Below are 13,881 nucleotides of genomic sequence, written 5' to 3'. Positions count from 1 at the left end.
GTACCCAGGTGACTTAGAAGAAAAGTTACCACTTCAAGTTTTGTGTATTCACCTGAATAGTCAGGGAACTTTCACCTATTTTATTTAGGTTTTCATTTATTCAAATTCCAACCAGAAGCTAAATACAATTGGAAACCGGTAAGCACTAAGTTTTACTCCAAAGGAGTAGGATCATTCAGATTTACTCCAATAAAAGTATGCAACCCTTAAGCAAAGCTTTTCTTCATTTAAAAGAAAAATAAACAAAAAAACTATACAGTAGTCTTTCCTTATGTTCATTGCACAAAATGAGTTCTGCTTTTAGAACTTTGACACTCAATGGTGTTTTTTTTCCTCCCCACACAATTTAAGATCCCAACTTTCATAACTTTTCTACATCAAAAAAACCCCTAAGTTTTCCTTTAGGATGGTGTAAAAACCAGTATTTCTGCACAATTCACTGGAATTGTTTTTCTTTATAATAAAAATCTCTCCTTTTCAAAACCAAAAAACAAAAACCAAAAGGAAAGTCCTCTACCTATTGTGGTTTCTGCAGCTATGAATGTATTTCTCAGTTTCATAGCCGCTTAGCTACTTCAGACTCCAGATCTGCTTTAACGTGTGTAACTGTGTGCACACTCGGCAGAATCCTCTTTCGTAACAGCAACTTGGGGAAAGAGATCTGGAAATAAAATACATACATTTATGAGTACCAGGAAACAAACATGACCCAGTAATACATGAGGCAAGACTGCCTACAATGAGATGCTTTTTAAAGATTTCTTTCCCATGGTTGTATCTTCTTTTTCTTTTTTAAACAACCACTTTTGGCCATTCCAATGAATCTGATACTGCTCTGAACAACGGTGATTATAGCAAAGCTGTAAGTTTTAAAAACGTTGTTTATACCTGTTAATTCACTTCTCACCCTGCAAATACTGATGACAGGTGTCAAAGAGGCCAACACCAGCACAAATGGAAAGACCATCAAAAATGAGTATCACCTTGTGCTTTCGGAAACATTTAAGCATTTCAGTGTACAATAGTCCTTTCATTTCACATTTTTAGTAAGATGCTGATGCAGTGCAGCAAATATGCAAAGCATCTTCTTTCACACAGTCCGTGCAGAAGACATCTAATTTAAGTTCTGAGATACAAATGATTTAAAAAAAAAAAAAAATCCAGGATGAACAAGTTTCAAAATGCATAGTGTTCTGTGCATGAGTCCATTTTTCTTTAAACTCTGAAAGAATCAAGTGGTAAGAAAAAAAAAAATTGCTGCTGCACTCTCTGATCTTCTCCATTTTGCTGGTCAGCACTCTATTCTGGCATGTAAGGATGGAGGTGATCCTCAATGGTGCCAACTGCCCAGTGGGTAAGCTGTTCCTGTGGCAGGTAGAGGCAGATGCTGCATAACTTGAAGATTGTAGCTTTGTTTTTTGGAGTCTGGAAGGGGAAAAAATTTGTAGAATATTCTTAAGAAGCACCTCAACGTAACTGGCCAATTATCACATGAAAATCTCCCACAATTTATTAAGCACTTAAGAACACAGTAACAAAGCATATAGAGTAAGGCAAGAAATTATGGTCCCTAATCATAGGGGACTTAGTCTAGCTGGGACAGAACCTTCACATACGAAATACAGAAAAAGAGTCAATAAGATACTAAATGTTCACAGAATTTATGCAGACTTTAAAGTTACGAAAATCAAACTACTAGCTACAAGAAATTAGGACTAAAGGCATATCATGGAGATAGATTTGAATAATTTGCAATCACGTTTGTATACAGAAAGACAGCAGATGTGGTGAGAGCAGAAGGTAGAGAAATCAGAAATAGGTTAAGAGATTTAAGCATATGCTGAGGTAAAGGACAAGGCCAAAGTATTAACAGATAAATCACACTCGTTGAGTATTTTAACAAAGCAGTTACCATTTTAACATCTAACTTCTGATAAACAAGTGCTAGGTACTTTCACAAAAAACTACAGCTGATAAGTGGAAGATGAAGTCTGAACCCAGAACTGCCTTCAAAGTTTTCCATCTTTTCACTATAGCACCTCTTTAAAAAATAAAAAAAAAAAAAGGCAAAAGGAACAGAAGGTGGACTTTGCCAATGTCTGATGCAGTCTATATACCTATGTACATAAGTGAACCCATACATATATATTTTTTCATTTTAACTTTTAAAACCTAGGACTTTCATTTACTACATTTATAGAAAAGAACATGATCACAGAAGTTATTTGTCCAAGGTCTCATGGCCAGTAAGTTACTGCATGTATGTTAGAATCTGAATTCTAGGCATGAGCTTCTATACCACCACCCATTCAAAATTTTTTTGGTCTAGCCCTTATCATATATATTGTTAGAATATAAAGGGGCGATCTCTGCTAGAAGATTTCAATCAAATTTCTTAATTTCCTTAACTATAAAATGGGAATAGTAAGATCTATACATCAAAAGACTGTTATGAGGATTAAATGAGCTCATACACGGAAAGCTCTTAGTATTGAGTTTGGTGCATAATACAGTTGACCCCTAAACAACATGTGTTTGGGCTGCTCAGGGCCACATGTAAGTAAATTTTTTCAATAAACATATTGGAGAAAATTTGAGATTTGTGAAAATTTGAACAAATTCACAAATAAACCACATGGCCTGAAAGTATCAAAAAAAGAAAAAGGTTACGTCATGAATGCGTAAAATATTATGTACAGATGACACGACACTTAAGACATAGGGATTGGAACACAGACCCTAAATGCAGGTGAAAATCTCCATGTATAATTTCGTCTTCCCTCCATATATACAGTTACACATCAGCTCACTGAACAAACCATGAATTCAGCCAACTGGACTGAGCAGTTATGTATTTATTGAAAAACGTCACGTGTAAGTGGACAAGTGCAGTTGAAACCTGTGTCATTCAAGGATCAACTGTAGACACTAGTCGAATATCCTGCTCTACAGTATTTTCTCAGTAAGTAACTCAAACGAAAGTACACTATAAGCAATTACAAAGGATAAAAGAGTCAACCAAAAAATATTCACCCCAGGAGCACTAAGGTAAATAAGAAACTAAAAACAAAAAAGGCCCCAAACAAAAAACACCCCACCTAAACTGTATACTTTTCTATCAGTTTTATCACATGCTTCCAGCGAAATTAATTTTCTTTAACTCCCAGTTTCTTTTACTTGTAACTACACTTTCTATAAGGTACAAAATATACAATCTTCCCAAATAGCCTATCCGCTCCATGAAGGCAGCAGTTTGACTCCCCTGTCTAATTCTCTAGTACCTTGTCTTGCACAGACTTGCTAAACAAAAACAAAAATGTTCTACACAATGCAATTAATATTGTACTTAAAAAAAAAGTAGTATTTATTACTTACCTACTTCTAGGTTTCCCACAATGAAATGCCAACCCATAGGGCAGGAATTTCTAACTTGTTCACTGCTATACAATACCTGACACTTAGCACTCATCTGTTGAATGAATGCTAAATAAATTACAATGCTATTTTTAACAATTAACAAAGTATCTATTACCCACTATGAATTCTAAGTGATGACATTTATTAGGCTTAGGCCGATAAGAATAAACATTTTACAGAATAAAATCAATTTGGCATACTTGGATTGCTACTAAATTGGAAGTACTTATTTAAAATTCCTGTGGACCTTTAAAATACAGATGTGCTTTCATCCTTTTAGATATTTAAAAGATCTATGCCAGTGCTTCTCAATACATAAATGTGTTATCAATCTCTTGAGGATTTTATTCAAAATACAGATTCTGATTACTGCAAACTGAAATCATGACTTTTAGAAAAGCTCCCCATGTAGATCTAACATGCAGCAGTTTGGGAATCAATGTTCCAGGTTAAGATCAGGACATCTGTTTCCCGGTTTTTAAATAACTTCAAAAATAATGCAATACTGAAGGGGCAAATCAGAATTAAATAACATACAGAAAACAATTTACTAACCAGTAAACTTTTAAAATGAGCCCTTGTGTGGTTTACCAAAAAAAAAAAGTTTACCTGCAAGTGCTGTCTGTCAATGAAGAGAAACACCGACTGGTTAGGATTGTTGACAACAATTCCAGTCTTGTCCTTTCGGCTCAGTACATGCAGAAACTGTTTTTCATAGTCACCGTGATGAAACTCAAATTTGGCCTAAGAAATAAGATATTTACATGTAACCGCAACCATGTTACACTATCTAAAACGTCTACTGCGCCCACATGCATACAGTTGTGCTAATATGGTAACCAATAGAGGCTACTTACATTGATATTAATTAAGTGGATTTGAAAACTCAGTTCTTTAGTTGTACTGGCCACATTTCAAATGATCCATAGTCTCATTTGGTGGCTAGTAGCCACCATTCTAAATAATCTCTTGGGATACACAAGTTTCCTTCATCACAGAAAGTTCTATTGTTTACCACTTCATAATTTGACCTTCAAGTAAAACTATACCGAAGTGACTAAACTTGAATACTCCTTTTAAGCCAAATACCATTAAATGAGATTTTCAGACCTACTCAGCTCAAGACTCCTGCTTTAGTACTTAGTCCAATAATACCACCCATCTTTCTCTTATATAACAAGAATGCTACAGATGGCTCTTGGAAAGAAATCTATTTATATTCCAATCCCAGCTGCACACCTCACTACTTACATGACCCCAAACCCCTTAACTTTGCTAAATTTCAGCTTCCTCACCTATAAAATAAAAGGGCTCTAACCCATCAGTTAAGAGGAGTAAATGAAATGTAAAACCCACACCTGAAATTTACTTCCAGGTCTCACATATCAGTAAAGTTTTTTACATTATGAAAAACAGTTATCAAGTCAGTCATAACATTTTTTTGATCTTTTAACATGAGGAAGATTATCCAACAAAATGTCTATGGAGAGGCCCAATGACAGGTGAGAAGACCAGGCTAACAGGGAATTCAAGAAACCTGGAAACCTTAAACAATCTGATATTTCAGAATAGTGAATTGTAAAAATGATTATTAGCCTATTTGGTTCAAACAATCTTTATTCTCCCATTATGTCAAAGACAGTAGAAAATACTAACATGGAAAAAGCATCAGACCTTGCTGTCTAGGGTTTTACTACCCACCAGTTTTTCTCATAAGCCGTAACATAAAACATGGTATCCCCTACACATGACTCTAGATTAAAATATTGAATTATACTTCTGCACAACTCAAATATGTATTGAACTCGATACAAAAAGCATGTTATTAGATACTGACAAATATAAATAAGATTATCTCAATCTTAAGGGACTCACATACTGCTGAAGAGGAAAAGCAACATAAAAACGTAAACCCTAACTTACTTCAAACCTTTCCCAGGATACGATGTGGTTATTTGTAAAAAAAAAAAAATCTTAAAATGGGTTCTTCCTGTTAAAAGCACCATGAGAAGAAAGAATAAATAACCAACAGTAGACAATGAGGCCAGTATTGGCAGATGATTTTGGATTGGGCCTTGAAAGATGACAGTAGTTTTCTCTAGGGAAAATAAAAATGGAAACCAATTTGGAAAATGCCATTCTAGGAAACAGAACCTACACAAACACAAGTGTGTCAAAATCAGGATGCTGCTCAAAAAAGACAGCCTCAAGTGTTTCACTATGGCATATATCAGGGTGGATGGAAAGGCCAGTAGACAACACACTGACAAGAAATTCAAGTGAGACTGAAAAAGGCTTTGCCTGTGTTTCTGTGGCACATCAATTCTATCCTGTTTGAATATCCAGAGTTTTGGGAAGAAATGGTCCACACAAAAAAGAAAACTAACAGGCAGCATGTAAGAAACAATTCCCGGAAGGAAAGTAATGAATGTTGTAATAGCGGGATGAAGAGCTAACCTGCAGCCAAAGCAGTAGGAACGAAGAGGAAAGAGTAGACCACTCCCTGGGCTTCACAGTACTATGAATAGAGCAGAACTCAATATTTTAAAACAATCTTTACTGTGGTTTCTACTAAATCTCACTACTGAAGTATTCTGCTTTTAAAATGCTTTGAGTCAGAAAAAAAGGTGTGTGAATTAAAGTTTGCCTTTCCTTCACTAACCTTGAGAGAATAAACCCTATTTTTATTTAAGGTTTCTCATTCAGGATGCTGCTAAGTTGCTTCAGTGGTGTCCGACTCTGTGCGAACCCATAGACGGCAGCCCACCAGAGAAAGATTCAAAGATTGTTTGAAACAAATGGGCTAATAATCATTTTTACAATTCACTATTCTAAAATATCCCATCCCTGGGATTCTCCAGGCAAGAGCACTGGAGTGGGTTGCCATTACCTTCTCCAATGCATGAAAGTGAAAAAAGAAAGTGAAGTCGCTCAGTCATGTCCAACTCTTAGTGACCTCATGGACCACAGCCTGCCAGGCTCCTCCGTCCATGGGATTTTCCAGGCAAGAGTACTGGAGTGGGTTGCCATTGCCTTCTCCACTCATTTAGGATATTTATATTAAAATTACTCCAAAGAAGTATGTTTGTTTTTATACTGCTAATTATAAAAATATTATCTATATCCTAGATAATCCTATACCCTACTGCTTATATTCAGTCCATAATTTAAGGTTTTATCATGCAGGAAACTTTCCACAGTACAGGGTAGTGAGTTACGATCGCAGGCTTTACAGTCAGCCTAGACTTAAGTCTTGACTACCACTTAACTGCATGACCTTGGATTATTTTTACCTATCTGACAGTTTCTTTGCAAAAGCAAGTTCCCATCCACCTAGTTTAAGGACTGAAATTCAATATACATCAAATTTTATTTGAAAGACAGCCTAGCAGTCAACACTCAATATAACAGCCATGATTTTTTTTAAAAAAGTAACACTTGAGAAGACTATTTTAATACAACTATTTTTTAAAAACAAGGTCTGAAAGACAGGGTACTAGAAACTAAAAAATATACTGTGATAAGCACATCTAAGTTTTTCAAATGGGAAATTCTGAACTGAAAAAAGCAAAAACCTAACAGTGCTTCTGGAGAGCAGCACCATCAAGGTGTAAGACCTGCCCTGATAACGTAACATGCCTTTTCCATTTCTGTCTTCTATATTCAGCTTCAATTCTCCAGCGCATTCATCTTAGTCAGATGTCATCAATTATAACACCACACAGACGACGTTCACCTCTATCTAGCCTACCGTCAAATGAACCTTAGAAAAATGACAACTTATTTGAGCTAATGTGTAGCAACATTACCCTGGGGACAGGAGGAGGATACCAACTAGTCTATTACACCCAAAAGCACTATAAAGACACTTCGTTAGAATGGATAAAAGCAAAATTTTTTCAATGACAATTTTCATAGTCCTAAGCAATTAGTTCAAAATAAGCCTTCTAAAATTTAGTTTGGTATACTTAGTCTTTAAATAAACTCAATTACTTCTTAGTTTGTCCGATTGCTAAGTATGTTCATTGTAGACATTTATTAAACATATATATATATTTAAGTAAAAAAGGAAAAGATAGCTATATCTGACCTAAAACTAACCACAATTAACATTTTGGTGGCTCTTGTACTTACAACCATGCACACACAGATATACTATAAATAAAACTACATCAACACACACATAAATTCCCTTAAATAAAACATTAGAAATAGTCAAGCACATTACATGACAAGTCAAACATAGCCAAATGTCAAGGAAAGTTAGTTCAGAACCACTACTAAATTCTTTTCTCCTAGGAAGCTTTATATGCAAATCAACTCCTAGGAAAGGGTTTCTTCATTCATTTCTTAGATGAGATTCCTCTGAGAACCAGAGTTACATACAAAATATTTTAGAAGCGAGTGTGGTGGAGGGGAAGAGATTTTCTAAAGTTTATCTATGGGCCCCACTATAACTCAACAAATGTCTACCTTAAAACATTTGCTCTGACCATAATTTCAAAGACACACTGGGTAGTCAGAACCACCTCAATCTCAAGAGATTCTGTAATCCAAATGCTGTCCATTCTTACAACAGTCAAAAGGCCAGGAGGGACTCGTGAAGGAAAACCTATCAGAAAGCATATTCCTAAGGAATTTCTTAAACTGGAACCTATTCTCTGAGTTTTCAACTTATTTATCTGTTCACCACACTTATTTTAGAATAAAATACCTGAACAGGCCTAAAAGGCTCATCAGATTCCTTCCACCTAGAGAACAGGAGACAGACAATTTTTTCAATATCATTCCGAGGCCAAAGAATGAAATCCATCTCCTGAGTACAGCCAATTACATCCTGTAAAATGCCACACACACACACAAAACATTACTTTCAAATAAACAAAGCCATAACAAGCAATATCACAAATTACAGGGTCTGACTACAAAAACATTTTCAAGTGCAAAAAGTTCACTATACAGCTGACCCTTAAACAACCTGGGCAGGAGAGACATTGATGAGAGTCAAAAACTGTGCATGTGACTTTACAGCTAGCCCCCCATACCTGCAGTTCTTTACCTGCGGATTCAACCAACTGTGGACTGAGTAGTACTGTAAATTATTTATTTTAAAAAACCCACTTCTAAGTGGGCCCTGACAGTTGCTGCAAATCCGTGTTAAGGGTCTACCACATATTATGTCTTTTAAGAGGTGACAGTAATAGGACTGTATACAATCTGAATAGTTTATGACCGAATTCTAATTTTTATTTTGTAGAGTTCACATATAGTCAATCAGTCCAAGGTTCAATCATATTGAGATCTAAACTATCAGTGCACTGTGAAAACTGCAACTGAACCTCTCATTGTTTTGTCTTTTAAGTTCTTGTACCATTATTTCCACTCTTCAAACTCAGAGCCTAATTAAGCAAAGGTGTCCTGGAACTTCTAAATCACCTTATTACAGGTGAAATGCTATTTTTATCATATGCCGATTATTGAGGCCAATTAACCTCTTCCAGACCACTACACGGTTATCTCCAGCTGCCCCCCAAGCCTACTAATGATGGGGCCCTCTTGTTCAAGTTACTTTGCCCACAGTAACTTTCAACGAGTTGCAGAAGTTTAGATAAACCGCCTCAAAAGTTCCTTATTTACAAGGGGCAAGATGTTTTATTCTCCCCTGAAAAACGAAATCTCAGTAATATAATACATGAATCACAACAATGCACACTATTACCAACAGAGTAATGCCTAAGAAAGTTACACATGCTTTGTTTAAATTCCGTTTTTAAAGACATTTAGGATCACCGTTCACTACCCATTCTTAGGAAGAAAAAAAAAGGCAAGTTTAGCTCACAAAAGCCTACCCAATCAAGACTTGAAAACAGAACTCACCCTTCTCATAGACTGGTATCGAGGAGCATGGAGCTGCACCACATCTTTCTGTAAAAGCTCTATGGAACTTTCCAAAGAATAACTGGAATCTCGCACACCTTTCAGGATATTTTCTTCATAATTATTTGTCATAACTGGTATAACCTCAGACACTTCAAAAAGTGCTGATTTTTTCTTCTAAAAGAAAAAAAAAAGTGTATTAACTTACTGGTAGCACATTGTCTAACACCCAGAGTTCATAATACAATGTTTTGTAGCATTATTCTAACACAGCAAAATTCTTAACTGAAGCTATTTCCATACAGAAAACACACATTTTCAAACTAGGTGGATCCCTCTGTTCTTCCCTCAACTGCCTTACTTCCCAACCACACACAAATAGGCTATTATCAGAATGTTTAACTGCATGTTTTTTTTTTAGCAGTATGGTAACCATACCAAGAACTTATTTTGCACAGTATTTCTTAAACAATGAGAAACAAACACCAGATACCCCTGCAGTTAAAAAAACAAAACAGTGATTTACTCCTGATCCAAGTTCACTTAACTGGTTCTACATACAGCAAAATCAAACTCTCAGCAGTTTAAAATCAAGGCTCTAGGGTCAATTTCCATTATCCCTTCTGGGTATTATTGAACTACAAATGTCAATATTCAAAAGGGAAGGAAAAAATGTCCACCAAACCTTCAAACTTAGTTAAGATCAAGAACTCATCAATTTAGGTTATAAAATTCATGAACTGCTCAAGACAACTGTCTGGATACTGTCCAGTCAAAGATTTCCACAGGTGTGAGAAGAGCTAGATGGTATAATTTGCAGCATCTGATAAATTCAGAAATCTAGTCTATTTTTATCTCATATTTCTAGTGAACCTACACTGTAATAGTGTCCATTAAAATCTGGTCTTATCAATTCTGCAATTAACGAAAAAAGAAAAAAGCAAATCCGTGATATTCAATCTTGAGACAATCATTTCAAAACAAACGACTTTAGAAACCACTTTTTATGCTATACCTAGCAGTTATGCTCGTATTGGTATCTTAAATACTATTAACTTTAATAGTGGGAATAAATACGTGAGAAACTTTCAAATTAAAGATATACCATGCCAAGATGTTGTTTTTGATGTGAAATTAGCTCACAACTTAAGCACAAAATCAAAGTAGTGTTTCCTTAATATTCAAAACCTAACCTCATGTCAAGTAGAAATTGATTATCTAAGAAACTGTCCATTATTTTCAGTTGCCAAAAGGTTTTATCATGTTTTCCATGACTACTCACAACTCATTATTTGCTGTTTTACTGTGGGATTAACTCTTAACACCAAAAAAACTGTACACTTCTTTTGGTCATGCTGTACTTCTAAAAACAAATTAACCATTGCAGTAATCAACTACTCCTGAAAATAAAGGTGCATTCTATTTCACTAGATGTGCCATGAGAAAAGGTAAACTACAGCATGGAGATTAAGCAGAAAGCTTTCAGCAAGTAAACATTTTGATTCCAATTACTACTTTCAAACATTCTAGATACCTAGATAATCTTTAAATTCAGTAACCAAGTTCTCTATGTAACTCCACCTAAATAAAATTTATTGTAAAACAAAAATGCGAGTTTTACAAGGCTACTGATCCCACGTTAACTAAAGGGGATCCTACTCAGCTTTAAAATTATATTATTTCCAAACCAATGCACACACAAGCCTTTCATTCATGGTTACACCTTAACTCCTTTGACTGAGGTTAATTACCTTAAGGGTCAAAGTTAAAGCATATAAATGGAGACTTTTGTCCACCACTCTTTACCCTAACCATACACTTACAAAACACCTTGTGCTAAATCACATTAAGAACTTTAAATTACCTTCTCCTTGAATACAAAGGCAATATACATCTTGAAGTCAAACTGGTCAGCTAGAGATTCTTTTTTCTTTCTAAGCTGAGCACGTAGTCTGTTCAGAGCTTGTTTCTTCCGGGAGTTTGGGTCCCCCATTTTGAAATACAGGTGGTACTAAAGCCTTTGGAAATTGTCACTAAACTATGGGCACTTTTTCTTAAGACTCAAGTACAACAGAAACAAGTCATTTTTTCCCCTAATATGATTGTATAGCTAAAATCACGACCGCAACCCCAAAACTGCACCTTCTGGCAATATTAGGAGACTGTCATATTACAGGGTCAAGAAACAAAAGCTGCTGTCCAGTCATGTTTGGACAAGAATGGTTGGGGTCAGATGGGAAAAAGGAAGGGAAGGAAGGCAGGAAAGAGAAAATACTTGAACTAACTTTTTGGAAAACACATTTGGCTTGACTGCCAAAATAAAGTTGGGGGAACGGATAAACCTATTAATAGGATTTAGGTGTGCAATAAAACACAGTTGACACCAGTCCAATCCTTAAAATCCATCCGGATTTTTGCCTCTTTTTAGAGGAGCAATGAAAAGAAATGAGGATGGGGACTGTGATCCTTACTTTCCAAATATCAAAAAGGAAAAAAAAAAAAAAAGCCACCAAAATAACCTCCCCCCAAAACCAAAACAGGGTAGGTGAATGAAACTGAAATATCCAATTGAACTTTACCCAGCCAGATTCATGGCTGTAGTACCTAATTAATTCTTAGTTATTTCAGATTTCACTATTGCTATGTATTATCAGTGCGTGTTATTGATTACACTTGGTGGTGAGCAAAGAGAAAAGTGCAAAATCGGTAGAGAAAGAAGGGGAGAGGTTCAGGGTTTCCCTGCAATCAACTACAGTGTATACCGGGGGCGGGCAGCTGTTGCCCAAAGGAGCCATAAGAAAAAACAGCGGAGTCATTACCAATTTCCCCATCACCCACATTTTCACCATCAGGCGGCTGCTAATGCTGCTGCCAAGGAGAATCATGATGGCAGAAGAAAAAGGGGTATATATAATACGATATAATAATGATTCCGGCTCTGTGGTTAGACCTGATTAATGCCCGGGATCCCAACACCCCAAGTCCTGCAATGAGTCCTACATTCCCCGAGGGACTGTTCCCTATGAATCTGCCCGCGTGCAAGACCGTGGGGAGTGAGACTTATCTTCTTGTGAGCATTGCTGAGGCAAAGGTGGCGGGTTCTTTTTCCCAAAGCCCAGGCAGTGCCCGGGGGCCACCTGCCTTCCACCCCCCGGAGGTCCCACCCCCACCCTTTGCCTTCAGCGGCAGCGACTCACTCGCACCACGGGAGACACTGGATCACTCGGGTTTTCACTCATTTCATCGTGGAAACAATCCCCGCCCAGGTAGAGGAGGCGGGAGAGGGTAAAGGGGAAGGATCAGTGGGAAGAAAAGAAAATAGTTGCGTTAATATTAATTACTTTTTAAAGTATGCCCACCCCACCCCACCCAAGGAAAGAAAAAATTAAAAAAAGAAAAGTTCCGGATTCCGGATTCAGCTCTCACGTTGAACAGACCATGTTTCCCGAGTTTGGATGGTTTAGGGCGGGGTCGTTAGTTGGGTTCCGGAAGGAACAGGGGGGGATGGACTGGAGGCGGCTGGGGTGGGGTGGGTGACGGGGAAGTCCCCTCCCTGTCCCCGCGGAGACCGGGACCGGCGGACCGACTCTCGGGCGGGGTTCGGGCCCTCTAGCCGCAGCCTGCGGGCGGAGCGGTGGCGGCGGCGGAAGAGGCGGCGGCGGTGGGGGCGCTGCTCGCAGCACGGGCAGGAGCCATGTCAAGAGAAAACCACCAGCCAACTGAACCCCTCCATCCCCGCTGCAGTGCGCACTGTGACCGGGCCGCCCGCTCTGCTGCCGCCGCTCAGCCCCCACCTGGGACCCATAGTCTGGCTCGGCGCCCCGGGCGGCGGCGGACGGGAAGAACGCGGGGACGGCGGCGACGGCGAGAGAAAAGAGGAGAAACGAGGAGGAAGGGGGAGGGGGGGTTGGATTTGTACTGGCCGAGGAGGGGGAAGAGAGGAAGGGTGGGGGGAGCCCTGCGCTAAAGGGGGTCTGTCAGCGAAGAAAACCCCCCAAAATAAAAAGTTATTTAAGTTCAAGCATCTGCTCTGGAGTCTTTCTTCTCGGCACGGATCGAGTTCCGGCTCTCGGAAAGAAGGTCGAGGAGACCGGAGGGGGGAGAAGCCGAAGCGGAGGATGAGCGTCCGCGGTGGCACAGCCTGGTTTCCCCCCCACCGATGGCTGCGGAAGCGACAGCGGCGGCCTCGACGCCTCCCAGGTCCGGGGCAGAGTCGCGTTTGAGACGAGAAGCGAGAACAAACAACTTAAAATGGCAGCGACGGCCGCTGCGTCACCCGCCCCTCACCGGCACCGCCCCGAACGCTCTGCGGCTGCGCACCGCGCGGGCCGCCACCATCTGCGCAGGGGCAAAGGGGGAGAGAAGACCGGCTGGAGGGGAGGTTTACATGGTTCTCAAGGAGGGAGGAAAGAAGAGCAGGGGCAGAGGGTGTGAGAAAGCTTTGAGATGGGTGACTCTCCGAGCTGAAGCTTCTTGGTTAACACTTCCGCCTCAAAAGGGGAGTTTGAGACTAGACATCTCCCCCTCTTGTCCAGAATGCAGTTTCTATGGGGCGTGAAAAGGGCCGACCCAATCTCCCTCCGCCCT

The 13,881-nt window shown here is 38.8% G+C and overlaps 1 protein-coding gene across 6 annotated transcripts; it reads right to left on the bottom strand.

Moving 5' to 3' along the window:
- Nucleotides 1-38: 38 nt before the first annotated feature.
- On the bottom strand, nt 39-13,515 carry C20H6orf62 (chromosome 20 C6orf62 homolog). 6 transcript variants are annotated; one of them, XM_027958728.3, is made up of 5 exons: nt 11,159-13,515; nt 9,295-9,471; nt 8,132-8,254; nt 4,027-4,161; nt 39-1,425 (listed from the first exon to the last, which is right to left on the bottom strand). In XM_027958728.3, the coding sequence occupies exons 1-5, from the start codon at nt 11,285-11,287 to the stop codon at nt 1,300-1,302; spliced, it is 690 nt and encodes a 229-aa protein (XP_027814529.1). In that variant the 5' UTR covers nt 11,288-13,515; the 3' UTR covers nt 39-1,299. The 6 variants fall into 6 exon arrangements, with proteins under 6 accessions (XP_027814529.1, XP_027814530.1, XP_060259432.1 ...); XM_027958729.3 differs by having other exon boundaries at nt 12,492-13,515; XM_060403449.1 differs by having other exon boundaries at nt 39-4,161.
- Between the last annotated feature and the right edge of the window lie 366 nt (nt 13,516-13,881).

The sequence above is a fragment of the Ovis aries genome, chromosome 20, assembly GCF_016772045.2.
Source record: "Ovis aries strain OAR_USU_Benz2616 breed Rambouillet chromosome 20, ARS-UI_Ramb_v3.0, whole genome shotgun sequence".
Taxonomy (NCBI): Eukaryota; Metazoa; Chordata; class Mammalia; order Artiodactyla; family Bovidae; genus Ovis; species Ovis aries.
Note: the sequence above shows the minus strand (reverse complement) of the source record. Positions and strands in the feature narration are given on the sequence as shown.